This window comes from Tripterygium wilfordii, chromosome 17 (genome assembly GCF_013401445.1).
Source record: "Tripterygium wilfordii isolate XIE 37 chromosome 17, ASM1340144v1, whole genome shotgun sequence".
Classification (NCBI taxonomy): domain Eukaryota; kingdom Viridiplantae; phylum Streptophyta; class Magnoliopsida; order Celastrales; family Celastraceae; genus Tripterygium; species Tripterygium wilfordii.
Genome location: NC_052248.1, coordinates 3,507,763 through 3,528,440, shown reverse-complemented (window position 1 = coordinate 3,528,440; position 20,678 = coordinate 3,507,763). Strand labels below are relative to the sequence as shown.

The 20,678-nt window shown below is 36.5% G+C and overlaps 2 protein-coding genes across 2 annotated transcripts; both read left to right on the top strand.

The window, feature by feature from the left end:
• Positions 1-5,552: 5,552 nt before the first annotated feature.
• Positions 5,553-8,103, top strand: LOC119982946 (subtilisin-like protease SBT1.1). Its single transcript, XM_038826556.1, has one exon. The coding sequence runs from the start codon at positions 5,599-5,601 to the stop codon at positions 7,897-7,899; it is 2,301 nt and encodes a 766-aa protein (XP_038682484.1). The 5' UTR covers positions 5,553-5,598; the 3' UTR covers positions 7,900-8,103.
• Positions 8,104-17,819: 9,716 nt separating this feature from the next.
• Positions 17,820-20,327, top strand: LOC119982947 (subtilisin-like protease SBT1.1). The gene has a single exon (XM_038826557.1). The coding sequence runs from the start codon at positions 17,829-17,831 to the stop codon at positions 20,127-20,129; it is 2,301 nt and encodes a 766-aa protein (XP_038682485.1). The 5' UTR covers positions 17,820-17,828; the 3' UTR covers positions 20,130-20,327.
• Positions 20,328-20,678: the final 351 nt, after the last annotated feature.

Genomic DNA, 20,678 nt, shown 5'->3' with positions numbered 1-20,678 from the left:
CTGTTTCTCATGCATGACTATGAACTTATTAGTTTATCAAAATGCAAAGAATGTGTCTAGTGAATGTATGGGAGTATTAAAAGGCTAAGTATAAGATGTGTATGAACATGTATGGGTAATTAACACTCATGCAAGTATATATGGACATGTATGGATAATTAACAAATGTATAAGTATATATGAACATATATGAACTAATGACAAGTGTGCACGTCTATGTGGATATGTATGGATGATTAACAAGTATGCACATATGTACAACCTAGGCTAATATATTCATGGCAAGGGTATGAAAGATGAATATGTGTGATTGAATGTATCTATACAGGGGTAATCTAACTAATGCATCCAATGTATATGAACATGTAAGTGATGGGTAAAGGTAAAGGTATTTAAATGTACAGGAAAATTACACAATATGTGAAAATAAATAGTTAGGGATAGGGATGCCCCCTTTGTTCCTAAAATGGGTAATACCGCCTAAAAATTTCTGGAGGTTTAGAACCATGGCTATGGCTTTATAAAGTGCTTGGGTAAGTTTATCTAACTATTCTGCGAGGTCCCAGATCATGTTGCTTTTAAAATCCCAATTATTGGGACAAAAGCTCCTCCCTTAACTTTTAAGAGAAGTCGATCCGGTGAGGATATCTTCCACTACCCATGTGGAGACGGAATCTCACGAGAATAGTGGTCAACCCTCTCTAATACTAAAGGTAGAGCCCAGCTGGTAGGCTACAGTAAGTGTAAATGTATGAGATGACAAATACTTTACCACAACAAAATAAATCAACATCTCTGACATATAAAGGAAACAAACAATTAATCATACAAGAAGAAGTAACCGTAGCCAATCAATTTAATCATATGGGCTTGACCCTCTTAGGTTCAAAAAACCTGGTGTCCCTAGCAGAGTCGCCAGTTGTCGCAACCGGGGTCACGACGCGGATCGGCGTTTGAGGATGAAAAATGTTTAGAGTCGCCACCAATTGATTTAAGGTGCAATTGGACACCGAAAAGACCTGCGAACCAGAGAAAAGGGTACGGGGATCGATTGAGTGTGGGGAAGGTGTTAGGCACCCCACAACTCCCGTTTGAAAACGGTTACCCGGATTAATCTAATGGCTATCTTATGGAAACTTGCTCTTTGCAAGGTGTAATTGTTAAAGTTTGAATTATTACTTTCAACACACTTATCAACTTATGATAGTGTTTGAAAAAGAAAGCTTGGAATATTACTATCAATTTATGATAGTTTTTATTTGAAAATAGGTTTAAAATAACACTATCCACTTATGATAGTTTTGGGAAAAGATTTGTAAGAATACTATCAAGTTATGATAGCATTAAAAAAAAATTGTAATATTACTATCAACTTATGATAGTTTTTTTATTTGGAGACACACTACCAACTTTTGATAGATTTAATTTTAAAACACCAACTTATGGTGTTAACGATAAAATGTCCTACCAACTTTTGGTAGGTTTAATTTTGAACACCAACTTATGGTGTTAATGATAAAATGTCCTACCAACTTTTGGTAGGTTTAATTTTAGATACCAACTTATGGTTTATTTAATAAAATGCCCTACCAACTTTTAGTAGGTTTAATTTTAAATACCAACTTATGGCATAAATGATAAAATGACCTACCAACTTTTGGTAGGTTTAATTTTAAATACCAACTTATGGCATAAATGATAAAATGACATACCAACTTTTGGTAGGTTTAATTTTAAATACCAACTTATGGTATAAATGATTATTTGGAAAAGTGTCATCTATCAATTTAACCTATTATTGCCAACTTATGGCAAATTCATAAATGAAATCAAATAAGGTTCATAATTCAAATAAAGGAAATCAACTTATGATTTCTTTAATTGAAATGACCTATATTCAATTTTAAGCCTATATATTCATAATCCACACTTGTACAAATAATCCAAATAATAAATGTCGAAATTATACAAATCGACATGAATAAGATAAATTACACAATATGGGAGGCCAAATATACACAAATTGTAATAAACCAAACAAAATCTTGAAATTGCTCAAGCCTCCATCAACTCGTCCAAATAATATCCAAGCCCGAGCCTCGTCCAACAAAACAAACATAAAGAGAGGGAAAAATAGAATACTCAAATGTAAATCAAGATTTAAATCGAATCAAGACCACATTATGAGATTCACACGTATCCAAACCAAGAAAATCAAATCCAAATATGGTCTCTCCCGCTTTTTCCAACAAGAAATAGAAGAAAAAAAAAATGCAAAGAGAAAGGGCTCAACATATTAGTATCGAAAACACTCCTAAGCATCACATATGTCCAAGGTGAATGCAAGAAACACCATGTCTATTCTTAGTCAACATCCGAGGATGCTAAAAATGAATCAAACATTGAAATCAAGTGTAAATAGAGCAATACTTGAGTGAAAGATATGAAGGGTATGAAGCTTCTACCAAAAAATCCAAAGAATCGGTTTTCCCCTTCTCTCCTTCTCTCCTTCTCTTCTTCTCTTCTTCCTCTCCCCTCTCTTCCTCTCTTCCTCTCTTCTTTTTTTGTTTTTCTTCACCAAAAGCCAAAGCCTCTCCTTTTTTTCTTCCTCTCTCTCACGCCTCCTCTCTTCCTCTCTTTTTTTTTTTTTTGTTTCCTCTCTCTCCCCTCTTCTTATTCTTTTTCTTTCTCTTTTCCTTCCCCTTTTCACTTCCCTTTTTTTTACCCTACTTTCGGCCACTTTATCTTTCACTTCCCCTTTTCACTTCCCTTTTTCACTTCCCTTTTTTTTTACCCTACTTTCGGCCACTTTATCTTTTCCTTCTTTTTTTCACTTCCTTTTTTTTTTACCCTACTTTCGGCCACTTTATCTTTTCCTTCTTTTTTCACTTCCTTTTTTTTTACCCTACTTTCGGCCACTTTATCTTTTCCTTCTTTTTTATATATTTTTTTTATATATTTTTTATATGATATATATATATTTTTAATATATTTGTTTTTATTATTATTATTTTTGTATTTTGTATTTTTTTGGTCGGACGAAAACCGGGTACTACAAGTTCCTTCCAATGCGATGATGAGACATTAATTTTGGTCTAAAACTAGTTTGTTGGTGAAGAGAATTTTCACTATAATTGAGCTTGATTTATAATTTTTTACGGACTGATGTTAACATAATGTGTTGATTGAGAAAGAAGCATGTTTAAACTTAATGTAGACTTGCATAATTACCTTTGTGAGTTTTAAGCCTAAATGATTGATACATTATGTATATCAGTCCAGTTTCTTTCTTGTGTGCTCTCATGACTATAATTTACATGTTTCTCAAGAACTTGCTTTAAATCTTTTTCATACTATATTGATATATGTGCTGACATGAATATGATTGAGGCATTAGGATGATACCACTTAGCCAAATCACCTATATCCTAATGTATTTATCCGTTGGAAAACCCTTTGAGCCTTAATAAGTCTTTTTATTCATAAAACTTATCTACTTGACCCTTTAACCTGAAAAATAATTATCTACCCTAATTCGAAGGGATTAGTAGAGCATACCATGAGATTTTTTAAGTGTTGATGGTGTTCAAGTATATTGAGTTTGTTCATGAAAAGAATTAAGTGTGGGTGAGTTCTTGTTTGTTTTGGGATGTTATTTGGTGGAGAGTATGATGATGAACACATGTGCATTAGTGTGTCAAAAAAGAAAGAAAAGAAAAAGGAAGACGAATGAAAAGAAGGGTAAAAAGAAGAATGAAAAAAATTGTCGAAAACGAAAGAAAAGAAAAAGAAAGAAAAACGGAAAGAGAGAAAATATTTTTTTATTGTTTGACATTGCTTTGAATAAATGAAAAAGAAGTTTACGTGCATAATGTGAGAAATTTTGAAGTTTTGAAGTATTGTTGGAGTATTAAATATTGAGAACGGAAAGACACCATACACCATTGGATTATATCGGGTTACATAAAGTGAAAACAAAATTATCAAACAAACAATATCATGATTCTAGATCAAAGATCATGGCTTCCCCTTCGAGGAGAGAGGCTTATCTCCCTCCTATCTGAGGGTTTCATCACTATGAACCAAATACATGTTGTCAGAACACCCTAAAAAGGTCGATGATCGAAGATCTGCGATGGATTGAGAAGATTTAAAGCTAGAGAGAAGAAACCCTGAATCAAATCTTAATCATACTCAAAATATATTTTTTAAAAATGTGCATAAAAAAAGAGATCAGAAACAATAGCAGGAAAAGAGGAAGTGTAGCCTCCTCCAAAAAAACCCTTTCATTTCTCTAACTCCTCTAAGAGTTCAGACTCTAGAGAATGATATCATGCTCACATCACTTGTACACATAAAAGCTCTCCTCACATCCACATTGTGAGGATGTACAAAGCAAATCACCACAAAAAATAAAATGATTCCATATGTTTCGCTGATTGTAGTGGACAAGTTCCAATAATTTGATCACCTTTAATAATGGGGTCCGTACGTTGTAGTGGACATTGGACAAAGACCAATAATTTAATCTTTGGATGCTACTTCATCTTTACAACAAAAGTGCAAAACCTGATATTTGGAAGTTGGGAATTTGAAGTCATGTCATTTTAAGAGTTAAACTTTAGTCACACTCCTAAGTTTATTAAAGACATCCCATTAACAATTTTTTACAAGGAGTGATCAATCTAAATTGAGGTGTATTTAATAAAGTTAGAGGTGTGACTAAAATTTATCATTTCGAGAGGATACTTAGGATACAATGCCTATTTCTACCAACGTGAAAAACGAAAAGCAAACTACAACTTGCTATGGGCCACCCGCATGATCTCATGGTCCAAACCAACATCATAAGTTTTGGTCCATTCATTCCATGTCTTGTTTGCCAATTAGTATTAGGGATAATTCTACGCTGGTATCTATTTTGTGATTTTGGACATTTAGATCCATAAAAAAAAAACACTTATTGATACTTAATTACCAATAGAATTGATCAATTACATTTTTATCCCATATCATTCGTTCTTTCATGAATCTCTTTCTTCTCTTTTCTCTATCTCTAGGTCTGTTTTTCGTTCAGGTGTAGATCTACTAGTCATTTTTTTTATAAATATCATGCCACTAGTCGTACATCATATAATGCTAATAATTTTTATTGATATTGATATTGTGTGACGGAGGTTAACATAGGAGAATTAAAGAACAATAAAAAATTTTAGGATTAAATACCGTGCCACTAGTCTTTACTTTTCTCACCACAAGGCGAGAAAAGGCCGCAACGATGTGCATTTGGCAGTACGAAGCACACTGCCAAACGCATCCAATAGACAAGTTTTTTATGTTTTTGCTTTGTACACAGTACACCTGTTATTTCGAAGCTGAAATTGCTTGTCCTGCGAAGCAAAGACATATAAAAGTTCCTTTAGTTGGATTACTTTCACACACTGTATATTTCATCCAAACTTTTTTGCTTTCACACAAAAAATAATGTTCCTATCGAAGATGAAAGGAAAGTGCCCCACTTACCTTCTATTTGCCTATATAATTGTATGCTTCTTTGTGCTACATATTCCATACTCCATTCATTCTGGTTGAGGCAACATGAGAGCTACAATCAAATCTGCAGCTACAATGATCTCCAGAGCATTCTTTCTATTTCTAGTCTTCATGGCTACAGCATCATTCGCTCTTGTAGAGAAAAAAACATACATAGTTCACATGGACCAAACAAAGATGATGGCCTCAAATCCCCAACAATGGTACAAAGATTTGATGGATTCCGTCTATGACCTATCAATTGAAGAAGAAGAAGAAGATGACACAACACCACCTGATCTCCTTTACACCTATGAAAATGTTGTTTCTGGTTTTGCAGCAACGCTTTCCACAAAACAACTTGAGTCCTTGAAGAAAATGGATGGCTTTCTCTATGCCAATCCTGATAGAAAGCTAAGCCTCCACACCACCTACACTCCTCAGTTCCTTGGCCTGCAATCTGCCAACGGACTATGGAGTGCCTCCAACTTATCTTCCGACATGGTAATTGGAGTGGTTGATACTGGAATTTGGCCTGAACACAGGAGCTTCCATGACTCGGGCATGCCTCCAGTGCCAGCTAAATGGAAAGGCAAATGTGAGAACGGCAAAATGTTTTCATCATCAAATTGCAACAAGAAGCTAATTGGGGCGAGATATTTCTACAAAGGGTATGAAGCATCTCACGGTAAAATTAATCAGACAGTTGATTTCCTGTCCCCTCGGGATAACGGTGGCCATGGGACACACACAGCCTCGACTGCAGGAGGCAGTGTTGTAGACGAGGCAAGTTTATTTGGCTTCGCGAGTGGCTCAGCAAGTGGTATGATGTACACTTCAAGAATTGCTGTTTACAAAACGTTGTGGGTAAAAGGTGGTGTAAATAGTGATTCACTGGCAGCTATGGATCAAGCTGTTGCTGATGGTGTTGATATACTCTCTCTCTCTTTGGGAGGTGACGAAGCTGTGCCTTATTATGTGGATGATACAACCATAGCTGCATTTGGGGCTATCGAAAAAGGGGTTTCTGTTGTATTCTCTGCTGGCAATGACGGTCCATCTATTCTCACTGTAGCCAATACTGCGCCGTGGATCATGACAATTGCAGCTAGTTATGTAGATAGGAGCTTCACAGCAACCGTGAAGCTTGGAAATGGCCTATCATTTCAAGGTTCATCACTATCTCAAAGCAAATCAACCATGCACTTTCGGCTTGTGTATGGAACAACAGCAGGTGGTAAAAGAGCGGATTATTGTATTCCAGGATCACTCGATCACAATCTTGTCAAAGGAAAGATTGTAGTTTGCCGAGGTGATTTTGGTTACACTACAGGAGAGACAGTGAAATTGGCAGGTGGAGCTGGAATGCTGCTAATCAATCCTAAATCTAGAGGCGAAGAACAATTTGCTGATCCACACGTTCTACCAACCATTGCCTTAGGTTTCTCAAAAGGTAAAACCATATTTAAATATTTAAACTCATCTGAAAAACCAACAGTATCCATTACCTTTGAGGGGACCGTGTATGGTACTCGTGCACCCATGATTGGAGCGTTTTCATCAAGAGGACCGAATAAAGTTGACCTTAATGTGATTAAGCCTGATGTGACTGCACCGGGAGCAAATATCTTAGCTGCGTGGCCGCCCATAGTAAGCCCAAGTCAGCTCACGAGTGATAAGAGAAGTGTTGAGTTCAATATCATTTCAGGCACCTCAATGTCCTGCCCCCATGTCAGCGGCCTAGTTGCACTACTCAAGTCAGTTCATAAAAAATGGTCTCCTGCTGCGATTAAATCAGCCCTCATGACAACTGCTTACAATATGGACAACAAGAATACTCCCATCGTTGATGCATATGATTTTGAACCAGCAACACCTTTCGCACTTGGTTCAGGCCACGTTAATCCCCAAGCTGCTGTTGATCCAGGCCTTGTCTATGATATTACTGCTAAAGAGTATCTACTCTATCTGTGTAGCCTAAATTACACTTCTTCTCAGATCCATGCAATAGCAAGAAGAAGTTTTATATGTCCAAAAAAGTTTGCTTCTAAACCTGGTGACCTCAATTACCCTTCCTTTGCGGTGAATTTTGAAGGTAAAGCAAGAAATGTTAGTTTGACCCACAAGCGGACATTGACTAATGTTGGGACACCCAAGAGTACTTACATGGTGCACCTAGAGGAACCTAATGGAGTTGCCGTAGTTGTAAAGCCCAATATATTGAAGTTCAAAAGGTTGGGTCAGAAATTAAGCTACGAAGTTACGTTTATTGGATACAAATCCTCGGAAGATGCGGCGTACGGTTCTCTAGTGTGGGTGTCCGGAAAATATACAGTTAGGAGTCCCATTGCAACAATTTGGCTGTAGTTATCGAACAATGTTGCACTTGTTAAGCTGGATGATTTAAAATAAGAGAGCTTCTAAGGAAGTACGGTTTCCTTGTAGTGAAATGTTATTGTACTGTACTGTTGAGAAGTGCTTAATGCACAGCGTGTATTTCTAGCTTGTTATGTTTAGGTCAAAGTAACTATTGTTTTTTGACAATAATGTGTCCTAGTCCGACAATCCCAACTCGTTTGCCTCCCAACTGACAACACAAATTACAAAAAAAAAAAACAAAAAAACACACAGAATCAGAAAACTAGATCCTCATTTTAAGGAATACTACTCTTCACTTCTGAAAACACCATGAAGCATAATGCATATTCATTTGACAACAGTTTCCACTATCCAGTACAAGATCGATCATAGAAGCATGCAGAGAAAATCTTTAGGCACATAAACCGAAGATTATGCTATTTTCCATTGCTAAATCCTATCAGCATTGGAACTTGTAATATTTGTAATCAAACTTTCAAGGTGATCATAGCGAGAGAAGAATTAACACAAACCTTAGAACCAAGAACAAACTCCTCTGGCAGCCCAAAACCCTTTATAATTATTGTGCAATCTCACCTTCTTTCATTTCTAGACAGAGGTGCTCCACCGTCTATTTGCAATATTTATAATTTCAATTTCTAGTCCCTGCATCATAGAGGATATTGCCCAGTAGAATGGCGTGAGGTAGTGGAGCAATTAGCTCTTGTAAACCTTTTTTTAATAATAAATGGTAAGAGACACGTGAGTACATGACTACTTTATTATATATTTCTATCATTTGTTTTACACCAAAATTTGATCCCAAAAATCCCCCAAATCTATGTAGCATTAAAATAGTCATTCATTAAAAACACACATGTAGAGCCCACTTAACATCCAACACTCCACATTAAATGTGGGTTTTTTGGGGGTCACTTTTTGGGAGTCTCAAGCATTATTCTTTGTTTTATGTTATCCAATCACTTAATAGTTAATTCTATCCAATTACCTAATTATATCCTATTTTTTTTATGTTATCAAATTTTTTAAACGACAAAATATCTACATACATGTATAAATATACATTCTAATATTTTCATATATTATTATTTTTTATTTAAATATGATGTTTGGCTTCTATATATTTGTCTATATCAAATGTAATAACCCTAAAGACTAAAGAGCACAATTACCAAAGAAAGAAATACAATTAAGTCATAAGATATCCATTCCATGATCCATTCTTTTATATATATATAATCGATGATTCTTCTTCCATGCTTTCTTATGAGAAAATGAAGTTTGGAAACTGGTCACTAATTTTCAATGCAAATTCCATGTCAGGCTCACTTCACATATACAAACAAAGCAGCACAAAAATAAAATGATTCCTTATGTTTTCTCTTGTATGTAGTGGACAGAGAAGCTCCAATAATTTAATCACCTTTAATAATGGATTGGGGTAGGTCCATTGTAGTGGATAAAGTCCAATAATTTAATCTTTGGATGCTATTTCTCTCTTCTTTACAAAAGCCCGATATTAGCTTGGCTTCGACCGTGGGCCACTGACCTTGGGACTTAGGAATTTACAGTCATGTCATTTCGAGAGGATACAAGGCCCATTTCCACCAACGTGAAAAACGAAAAGCCCACTACAACTGCTATGGGCCACCGGCATGATCTCGTGGTCCAAACTAGCATCGTAAGTCCTGGCCCATTGATTTAGTACTAGGATAATTTCATACCGGTATCAACGTTGTGATTTTTGGACATCTAAGTCCACCAAAAAAATTTAGGGACACTTAACAGTTAATACTTATAGAATGATAAATTACATTTGTACTCTCTATCCTTCTTTCTTCACAAATATCATCTTCTCCTTCTTCACTTCTCTTTCTTCTCCTCTCTATGTCTACATACCTTTTTTTAGTTCAAGTGTAGAACTTGGAATGTTGGATTTTCCTTCAGAAGCTCTTGAAGTTTTATGAGTGTTGCATGCAATTGGAAACAATTTGCCCAAGTTCTTGAAATGATTTATTCTCTTCTCTCTCTAGATCTATTCTTTCACATTTTAAAGCTTACAAAATTTTAGATCTGTTCTTTCTCTTCTTCCTTACTTTCCTTCAGGTGTAGATCTTGGGCACCAGATTTTCGTTCAGGAAGCTTTTGAAGTCTTATGAATGTTAGATATAGAAACAGTTTGCTCAAGTTCTACAAGTCAAATGGAAAATGACAAATTAATACCACTTTTAAAACTGTTGGACATCTTGGTACACTCAAAAAACTTTATCCCTCATAAGTCCCTTTTTTTATAATTATTTAAATCATTTAAATTTGATATAATTCATTTTTTGTCATTTTTTCAAAGAGGTTTAGATCTAATATGGTTTATCTCTCTTGCTACTGTCTCTCTATTCTACATCTCTCTTATCTCACTACATCTTCTCTTTACTACATCTCTCTCATCAGTGCATCTTTCTCTCTCATGTTGCATCTCTCTCTCATTACTACATCTTTCTCTCTCATCTCTTTTTTTGGTGGTCATTTTGGTCCAAATATGATTGGGTAATGTGTTTCTCAGTGAGGGGAGTCCAACAGTGGTGGTGGTGTTGCGAACATCAGTCAAAATCGGCCTAATTTGAAGTTTTTTTTCAAAACAGTAACATAACGCGACCAATGTTACCATTTTAAAATAGTAACATTAGTCGACCAATGTTACTGTTTTTAAAACGGACATATCCGGTGGCCATTATAGACCGTATATGGCTGGATATTATGTGCTTCAATGAGGGGAGTCCAACGGTGATGGTGGTATGACGAATCGCCATTGGAATCGGTCGAATCTGAAATGTTTTCCAAGTAGTAACATTGACCGATCGATGTTATTGTTTTAAACAGTCATATCCAGTGACCGTTTTGGGCCATATATGGCTAGGCATGTGCGTCTCATTGAGGGGAGTCCAACGATAGTGGTGGTGTAGCTAACCGTCATCGAAATCGACCGGATATAAGGCTGTTGTCTAGCGATGGTAGCGGCTTTTCGATCATTTTTCAACCAAATGGACGGCCGTTGTAGTAGTTGTAAAGCCAACTATATTGAAGTTCGAAAAGTTGGGTCAAAAATTGAGCTACAAAGTTACCTTTATTGGATACAAAACCACAGAAGATCCGATGTTCGGTTCTCTAAAGTGGGTGTCTGGAAAATATGAAGTTAGAAGTCCCATTGCAGTAATTTGGCTGTAGTTATCTAACAATGTTGCACCTGTTAAGCTGGAAGATTTGAAATGAGAGTGTGTCCAAGGAAGTAAGGTTTCCTTGTAATGAAATGTTATTGTACTGTACTGTTAAGAAGTGCTTAATGCACAGTGTGTATTTCTAGCTTGTTATGTTTAGGTCAAAGTAATTGTTTATTGTTGACCATAATATATAGAATGGAAAATAAGACCAACTTTCTGGACTTCAGTTCTTACAAGAAAGCCTCCAAGTTCCCACCGCATGTTTCGCTACATCCTTGAAGATTCCGGTGTAAGTACTACTGCATTCTGTGGTGTCATAACAGCATTATTGTCAGGATATACTAATCAGCATATATCCAATTAACAATAGTTAGGCGAGAGCACTTCTGTACATAATCAACAGCAGCACACAAAGTGTCGTAACAGGCAGCACACACAGTGCCGCGTCATACTTGTGACACAGCGCGAACCAATCAAGGAAATTTACAAGCGTAAATCCTCAAGAACAATCTTAGAGTCCATCAAAGAAAATTGGTTGTAAACCAAAAGTTTAATAACTTCAATAATAATCCAAATAACAACCAACAAGCAGTATAAATAGTCATTAGGAAACCCTAATTAAGTAAAAATACCAACAATGACATTAACTAAAACAAAACAAATTAAAACGAAAAGTTGACCAAAAATAATAGAACTTTGACCACTCGCCAGACTGCCTTAAACAGGTAATTTGAGCTTGAAAATGACCTCAACTGGGCGAGCCCAGGTTAGAACGCTGTGGAGGAAGCAAATCATTCTTCGGAAATATATTATAATAGAAAATTTGCCAATCGAGTCAAAAGTTACGACTAGTTCTTCACTGCAGCTCTTTTGAAGTTTCTCTTCTCAATTTCTTCTTGATTCTCATCAATTCCTTCTTCAAACGCGAGCTCCACTCGTTCTACGTCAACTTGGTACACCAAGACTAACGATTGCTGCCGTTAGCATACAGTATTTTGACAAACTCACTCCTGGAATACAGGTAATCAAAATAGCGCATGGTTTCAGAGTCGGAATCAATATCAAAATGACTTCAGAATCAAAATTAATATCTGCAGAGTAGCATCGATCGGAATCAGATTCAGAATAACATCGGAACGAGAATGACCCGAGACTGCTGTGATATCCAATTGTTAACCTTGGTCTCCACAAGGCACGCGTGTGCTTCCTTCAAAATTCCTTGGGTCTCCTCAAAACCCCAGCGACCTCCAAGGTGTTGTTTCCTTCAACATTTTATTGCGCAGCTTTCCCCACCAATCTTCAGGATGGGTTTCGTCACCTTGGAAAAAAATGAAAGAACTTTCAGGTCTTCCTCTATCACTCACGGCTACATCTTCTTTCATTTCGTGTGTTTTTTTTTTGATTGTTTGATCGCTAATTGAATGCTCAATTAGGCTCATCTAGCTAAGAATAAGGAACAAACAGAATTCACGTGTCTTAATGGAACCGGAATTAAGGAAATTAATTGTTGACTGTCATGAACAAGGTTTAGGGGATTGGTTGATTGTTATAGTTCGTTAGATCTTAATGAGTTATCAGCCTTGAGTTAACAACTGCGAACTGGACAAGATTAATTCATTGTTAATAATATTTGTAGGCACCGCGAACGAACGAACCAACCAACATATTTAAGAAAGAATCAACCCCTGAATAGGAACCATAATTTTGTGTTTGTTAATTGAATGCTTGTGATAGAATTGTTAGGTGAAGTCATTACCCTAGTATTCCTCTCATATTGTTAGCTTAGTTTAATTTCATCATATATATTCTCATTCATCACCACTTCTCATTCATATGTCCTGTTAGATATAATAATTGAATTAACTAGTTTCTGTGGGATCGATCTCGTACTTACATACTCTTGTGCACTTGTAAATTTACTACATCAAGTTTTTGGTGTCGTTGCCGGAGACAAATTTTAGTTTGATTGTGTGCTTATCTTGGAACATATCTTTTTGTATATGTATTTTTATTTTCTTTTATTTTTCTGATCTGTTTTCACTTGTCATGAATATGGATGAGACAAATTCTAAAAAAGACTGTGTGAAAGTGCTGGATTAAATTTTTTCCTAGGAGTAGCTCTGGATGAACCAGCATGCATGTCATTTATGTGCACCAAGCTACGGATGTTTAGGTTCTGCAGAATTTTACGGTTCGTCAATCCAAGTTCAGATGAAGGAGAAATTGATAATTTTGTGATTACTGTGCAATGTTGCAAATCTATGCGAGAATTACTTTCCGAATATTTTCGCAGTCAAGTTGCGTCACTCTAACTCAATACTTTTTCTTATTGCTAATTTTACGTTATTCATGCACTGAGGACATTGTAAAATCTAAGTGTGGAGGTGAAAACAATTCTTTTTGTAAAAAAAACAAAACAAAATTGTATTTTAGCTCCTTCCAATGTGATAATGAGACATTGATTGTTTAGGTCTAAAACTAGTTTGTTAGTGAATATAATTTTCACTAGAATTGAGCTTGAATTACAATTTTTTATGGGCCGATGTTAACCTGATGTGTTGATTGAGAAAGAAGCATATTTAAACTTAAAGTAGACTTGCATAATTACTCGTGTGAGTTTTGAGCCTATATGATTGATACATTATGCATATCAATCCAATTTTTTTTTCTTGTGTGCTCTCACGATTACATGTTTCTCTAGAATTTGCTTTAAATCTTTATCGGACTATATTGATACATCTGATGACATAAGTATAATTGAGGCATTAGGATGATGTCTCTATAGCCAAATCGTCTATATCCTAATGTATTTATCCGTTAGAAAGTTCTTTGAGCCTTAATAAGCATGTTTATTTATAAAATTTATCTATTTGACCCTTTAACCAGAAAAATAATTGTCTATCCTAATTCTAAGGGATTAGTAGAGCATACCATGAGGGTTTTCAAGTGTTGATGGTGTTCAAGTAGATTGAGTTTGATCATGAAAAGAATTAAATGTGGGGAAGTTTTTGTTTGTTTTGGGATGTTATTTGGTGGATAGTAAGTATGATGACGAACACATGTGGCGTAACATGTCCATTAATGTGTCAAAAAAGAAAGAAAAGACAAAAGAAAGAAGAAGGAAAAGAAAAGTGAAAAAAAGTGTCGAAAAAGAAAGAGAGAAAAGGAACGAAAAATGGAAAGACGAGTGAATAAAGAGACAAAGTATTTTTTATGGTTTGACATTGATTTGAATAAAAGAAAAAGAAGTTAATGTGGATAATTTGAGAAATCATGAAATTGTAAAGTATTGGTAGAGTACTAAATATTAAGAACGAATAACACCATACACCACTGGATTATGCCGGCTTACATAGAGTAAAAAAAAAACTAACAAACAACACAATGGTTCTAGATCAAGGATCTTGACTTCCCTTTCAAGAAAAGAGTGTTATCTCCCTCATATCTGGGAGTTTCATCTTAATGAATCAAATATATGTTGTCGGAACACCCCATAAATGCCAGTCTAGAAGATCCGCGATGGATTGAGAAGATCTAAAGCTGGAGAGAAGATACCCTGAATTAAATCTTAATCACACTCAAAATACTTTTTTAAAAAATGTGTATAAAGAAGAAGATCGAAAATAGTAGCAGGCAGGGGTGGAGGTACTCCTTGGGTACGAGGGGCATTAGTTTTTTGAAAAATACCCTATTAGTACTAATATTTTTAACAAAACCAACTTAACTTTTATTCTTTAAAACTACAAGGTCAAAGCTTAACTCATTTTGTTCTCATTGCAAAGTCCACAAAATCCAAAGGCTCAAACCCATTTAAATAACTTTGAGTTTGTGATGGAGTGACGGTTGTGGTGGTATAGTGCATTCGAATGATAATTTTCAGCTATGATTTTATAAAATGAACTATTATTCGATTGAGAGATTGATTAGATTAGTGGAAACCCTTCATTTTTTTTTCATGATGATTACAGAACAAACATTTTTAGTTATGATTTTTTATAAATAGTCATAAAAAAATTTCGGAGACGTTACCCTCGAACCGTCGTAAATATTCTTACCTTCCTTTGTCTAAAATCCTGGAGCCTCCTCCGAAGAAACCCTTCATTTAATCATTTCTCTAACTCCTCACATCCACATTGTGAAGATACACAAAGCAATGCAGCACAAAAATAAAATGATTCCATATGTTTCGCTGATTGAGAGTAGTGGACAAGCTTCAATAATTTAATCGCCTTTAATAATGGGGTCGATCCAATAATTTAATCTTTGGATGCTAATTCATCATCTTTGCAACAAAAGTACAAAACCCGATATTAGCTTGACTTCGACCGTGGGCCATTCACCTTGTAAGTTGGGAATTTGGAGTCATGTCACTGAGAAATTCGAGGATACTAGGATACAAGGCACATTTCTACCAACGTGAAAAACGAAAAGCCAACTACAACTTGCTATCATACACTTGTTTGGGCATAAGGAGAAACAAAATCGTACGGATTTGATGTATCCATAGAAACTTGACAATCCAAAACGGACAATATTATTAGTGTGTATGGGTTGTGGATTTACAACTATTGAGAAGGGAAAAAAAAGATCAAGCAAAGGGTATTGAGGAAGAAAAAGAAGGCAAAGGATACTGCTGCAACCTCATTCAAGTGTGAAGCAAAAGACAAATCGGTCCTCCTCCTCCTCCTAGATTTCCTATACTGGGTCCAAATAAATTAGTCAAAAATTAATATTGATAGACTTCTAAGTTTGAGGACTATTTGATTTTGTTTCAACGACAATTAACTAAAGAAATTTTCTCATTTTTAAAATTTCAAAAGATTAGTTACCAAATAAGTCATTGATTACTGATTAATAGGATCCGTTTGATGGTGTGTTCTATTTTCACATGCTACATTGTGTGTGGTGAGATGAAAGCAAATATATTATTATCCTTTTTCTTTGAAAGCAAATTAGCATTAATATTAATACAAATATATTGTGATTCGATTGAACTACCGAACCAATAATAATATATTATTCTCTAATGTTGCGTTGTGGTGAGTTCAATTATTATGTGTTATTTTGTCTAATATGTATATTCTAATGTAACTTATACCATTGTTTTGAATATTTTATAATTTATGGTGAATTAATTTGTCAACAATTTAAATTTTTGTTGTTGTTAATGCCACTCATATTTCTTAAATATTAATAAGAAATTATTTGACCTTGTTAAAAGTTAAAATGACAAAGTCTACCTATCAACTTACAAAAATTACCCACAATATTTCATAAATTGTAAAAGAAACCACACACTATCAATATTTCTCACCCGACCCCTTTCTCCCAACTCAAAAACCCAAACGACATGCCACCGTGAGAAAAGAGGTATGAATCGACTACCAAATGCCACCCTGCAGTGCACCATCATCACGTTACCCAACTGAGTTATGCATGTTCCCGACTCTTTCACCTGGCAAAACAGCCACCAGAGGCCATGGTTCAGACCATTGTTTTAAAACTGGACCAAGCCGGCCGGTCATACTGAAAACGCGGTGACCCGAACACCACCGGATTTTATCGGACCAAGCCGACCGGTTGGACTGAGAACGAATGACACCGTACACCATCGGATTATACCGGGTTACATAGAGTGAAAAGAAAAACACATCAAACAAACAACATCATGGTTCTAGATCAAGGATCATGGCTTCCCCTTCAAGAAGAGAGACTTATCTCCTTCATATTCGGAAGTTTCATCATTATGAACCAAATATATGTCGTTAAAACACCCTAGAAATACCGATAATCGAAGATCTGCGATGGATTGAGAAGATTTAAAGCCGGACAGGAGATACCCTGAATCAAATCTAAATCGTACTCAAAATATTTTTTAAAATAATGTGCATAAAGAAGGAGATCAAAAACAATAGCGGGAAAGGAGGAAGTGGAGCCTCGACCAAAAAAACCCTTCATTTCTCTAACTCCTCTTAAGAGTTCAGACTGAAGAGAATGATATCATGCCCACATCACTTGCACAAGTTAAAGCTCTCCTCACATCCACACATTGTGAGGATATACAAAGCAAAGCAGCACAAAAATAAAATGATTCGATATGTTTCGCTGTTTGAGAGAGATTGTTGTGGACAAAGACCAATAATTTAATCACCTTTAATAATGGGTTCGGTACATTGTTGTGGACAAAAACCAAAAATTTAATCTTTGGATGCCACTTCATCATATTTACAACAAAAGTGCAAAACCCGATGATTGACTTGAACCGTGAGACATTCACCTTGCAAGTTGGGAATTTGAAGTTATGTCATTTCAAGAGGTAAATTTTAGTCACATTCCTATGTTTATTAAAGACATCGCATCAATTGATTATTACCAGTAGTGATCAACATAAATTGAGGTGTCTCTAAAAAAGTTAGAAGTGTGACTAAAATTTATTATTTTGAGAGGATACTTAGGATACAAGGCCCATTTCTACCAACGTGAAAAACGAAAAGCCAATTACAACTTGCTATGGGCCACCCGCATGAACTCGTGGTCCCAACCAAACATCAAAGGTTCTGGTTCATTTATTCGACGTCTTGTTTGCCAATGTTCCTATTGAAGATAAAAGGAAAGTGCTCCACGTACCTTCTATTTGCCTATATAATTGCATGCTTCTTTGTGCTACATATTCCATACTCCATTCATTCTGGTTGAAGCAACATGAAAGCTACAATCAAATCTGCAGCTACCATGATCTCCATAGCATTCTTGCTATTTCTAGTCTTCATGTCTACAGCATCATTTGCTCTGGTAGAGAAAAAAACATACATAGTTCACATGGACCAAACAAAGATGATGGCCTCAAATCCCCAACAATGGTACAAAGATTTGATGGATTCCGTCTATGACCTATCAATTGAAGAAGAAGAAGAAGACGACACAACACCACCTGATCTCCTTTACACCTATGAAAATGTTGTTTCTGGTTTTGCAGCAACGCTTTCCACAAAACAACTTGAGTCCTTGAAGAAAATGGATGGCTTTCTCTATGCCAATCCTGATAGAAAGCTAAGCCTCCACACCACCTACACTCCTCAGTTCCTTGGCCTGCAATCTGCCAACGGACTATGGAGTGCCTCCAACTTATCTTCCGATATGGTGATTGGAGTGGTTGATACTGGAATTTGGCCCGAACACAGGAGCTTCCATGACTCGGGCATGCCTCCAGTGCCAGCTAAATGGAAAGGCAAATGTGAGAACGGCAAAATGTTTTCATCGTCAAATTGCAACAAGAAGCTAATTGGGGCGAGATATTTCTACAAAGGGTATGAAGCATCTCACGGTAAAATTAATCAAACAGTTGATTTCCTGTCCCCTCGGGATAACGGTGGCCATGGGACACACACAGCCTCGACTGCAGGAGGCAGTGTTGTAGACGAGGCAAGTTTATTTGGCTTCGCGAGTGGCTCAGCAAGTGGTATGATGTACACTTCAAGAATTGCTGTTTACAAAACGTTGTGGGTAAACGGTGGTGTAAATAGTGATTCACTGGCAGCTATGGATCAAGCTGTTGCCGATGGTGTTGATGTACTCTCTCTCTCTTTGGGAGGTGCCGAAGCTGTGCCTTACTATTTTGATGATACAACCATAGCTGCATTTGGGGCTATCGAAAAAGGGGTTTCTGTTGTATGCTCTGCAGGCAATGCCGGTCCATCTATACTCACTGTTGGCAATACTGCACCGTGGATCATGACAATTGCAGCTAGTTATGTAGATAGGAGCTTCAGAGCAACCGTGAAGCTTGGAAATGGCCTATCATTTCAAGGTTCATCACTATCTCAAAGCAAATCAACCATGCACTTACGGCTTGTGTATGGGACAACAGCAGGTGGTAAAAGAGCGGATTATTGTATTCCAGGATCACTCGATCACAATCTTGTCAAAGGAAAGATTGTAGTTTGCCACGGTGATTTTGGTTACACTACAGGAGAGACAGTGAAATTGGCAGGTGGAGCTGGAATGCTGCTAATCAATGCTAAATCTAGAGGCGAAGAACAATTTGCTGATCCACACGTTCTACCAACCATTGCTTTAGGTTTCTCAAAAGGTAAAGCCATATTTAAATATTTAAACTCATCTGAAAAACCAACAGTATCCATTACCTTTGAGGGGACCGTGTATGGTACTCGTGCACCCATGATTGGAGCGTTTTCATCAAGAGGACCGAATAAAGTTGACGTTAATGTGATTAAGCCTGATGTGACTGCACCGGGAGCAAATATCTTAGCTGCGTGGCCGCCCATAGTAAGCCCAAGTCAGCTCACGAGTGATAAGAGAAGTGTTGAGTTCAATATCATTTCAGGCACCTCAATGTCCTGCCCCCATGTCAGCGGCCTAGTTGCACTACTCAAGTCAGTTCATAAAAAATGGTCTCCTGCTGCGATTAAATCAGCCCTCATGACAACTGCTTACAATATGGACAACAAGAATACTCCCATCGTTGATGCATATGATTTTGAACCAGCAACACCTTTCGCACTTGGTTCAGGCCATGTTAATCCCCATGCTGCTGTTGATCCAGGCCTTGTCTATGATATTACTGCTGAAGAGTATCTACTCTATTTGTGTAGCCTAAAATACACATCTTCTCATATCCATGCAATAGCGAGAAGAAGTTTCAAATGTCCAAAAAAGCTTGCTTCTAAGCCTGGTGACCTCAATTACCCTTCCTTTGCGGTGAATTTTGAAGGTAAAGCAAGAAATGTCAGTTTGACACACAAGCGGACATTGACTAATGTTGGGACACCCAAGAGTACTTACATGGTGCACCTCGAGGAACCTAATGGGGTTGCCGTAGTTGTCAAGCCCAATATATTGAAGTTCAAAAGGTTGGGTCAGAAATTGAGCTACCAAGTTACGTTTATTGGATACAAATCCTCCGAAGATGCGGTGTACGGTTCTCTGGTGTGGATGTCCGGAAAATATGCAGTTAGAAGTCCAATTGCAGTAATTTGGCTGTAGTTATCGAACAATGTTACTTGTTAAGCTGGATGATTTCAAATAAGAGTGTCAAAGGAACTAAGGTTTCCTTGTAATGGAATGTTATTGTACTGTACTGTTGAGAAGTGCTTAATGCACAGTGTGTATGTCTAGCTTGTTATGTTTAGGTCAAAGTAACTATTGTACTTTGACAATAATATATAGTTTGTTTCTTGTTTATTTGTGTTGCTGTAAGAAGTTCTTCCGGTCTTTTCTTAAGGCTCAATAGCCTTATTGTGAATGTTAAGGCTCAATATGAGGGTCAACCTTCTTCTTTTGTAACTCAGAATGGAGAACTGATATTTATTTATAGTTTGGGTAAAGTAAAGATAGTGACATCACACTCTGCACATGTTTGCCTTGTCCCTAGCTACACTAGTCGAAGCTGTTGCATGGGATTTGGACATCTCAATCTCATCTTCAGACATCTCATTCTCATGTCCTTTAACCTGAAAAATAATTGTCTACCCTAATTCTAAGGGATTAGTAGAGCATACATGAGGGCTTTCAAGTGTTGATGGTGTTCAAGTA

Coding starts and splice junctions, on each gene's coding strand:
- LOC119982946 (XM_038826556.1), top strand. CDS start 5,599: ATGAGAGCTACAATCAAATCTGCAGCTACAATGATCTCCAGAGCATTC.
- LOC119982947 (XM_038826557.1), top strand. CDS start 17,829: ATGAAAGCTACAATCAAATCTGCAGCTACCATGATCTCCATAGCATTC.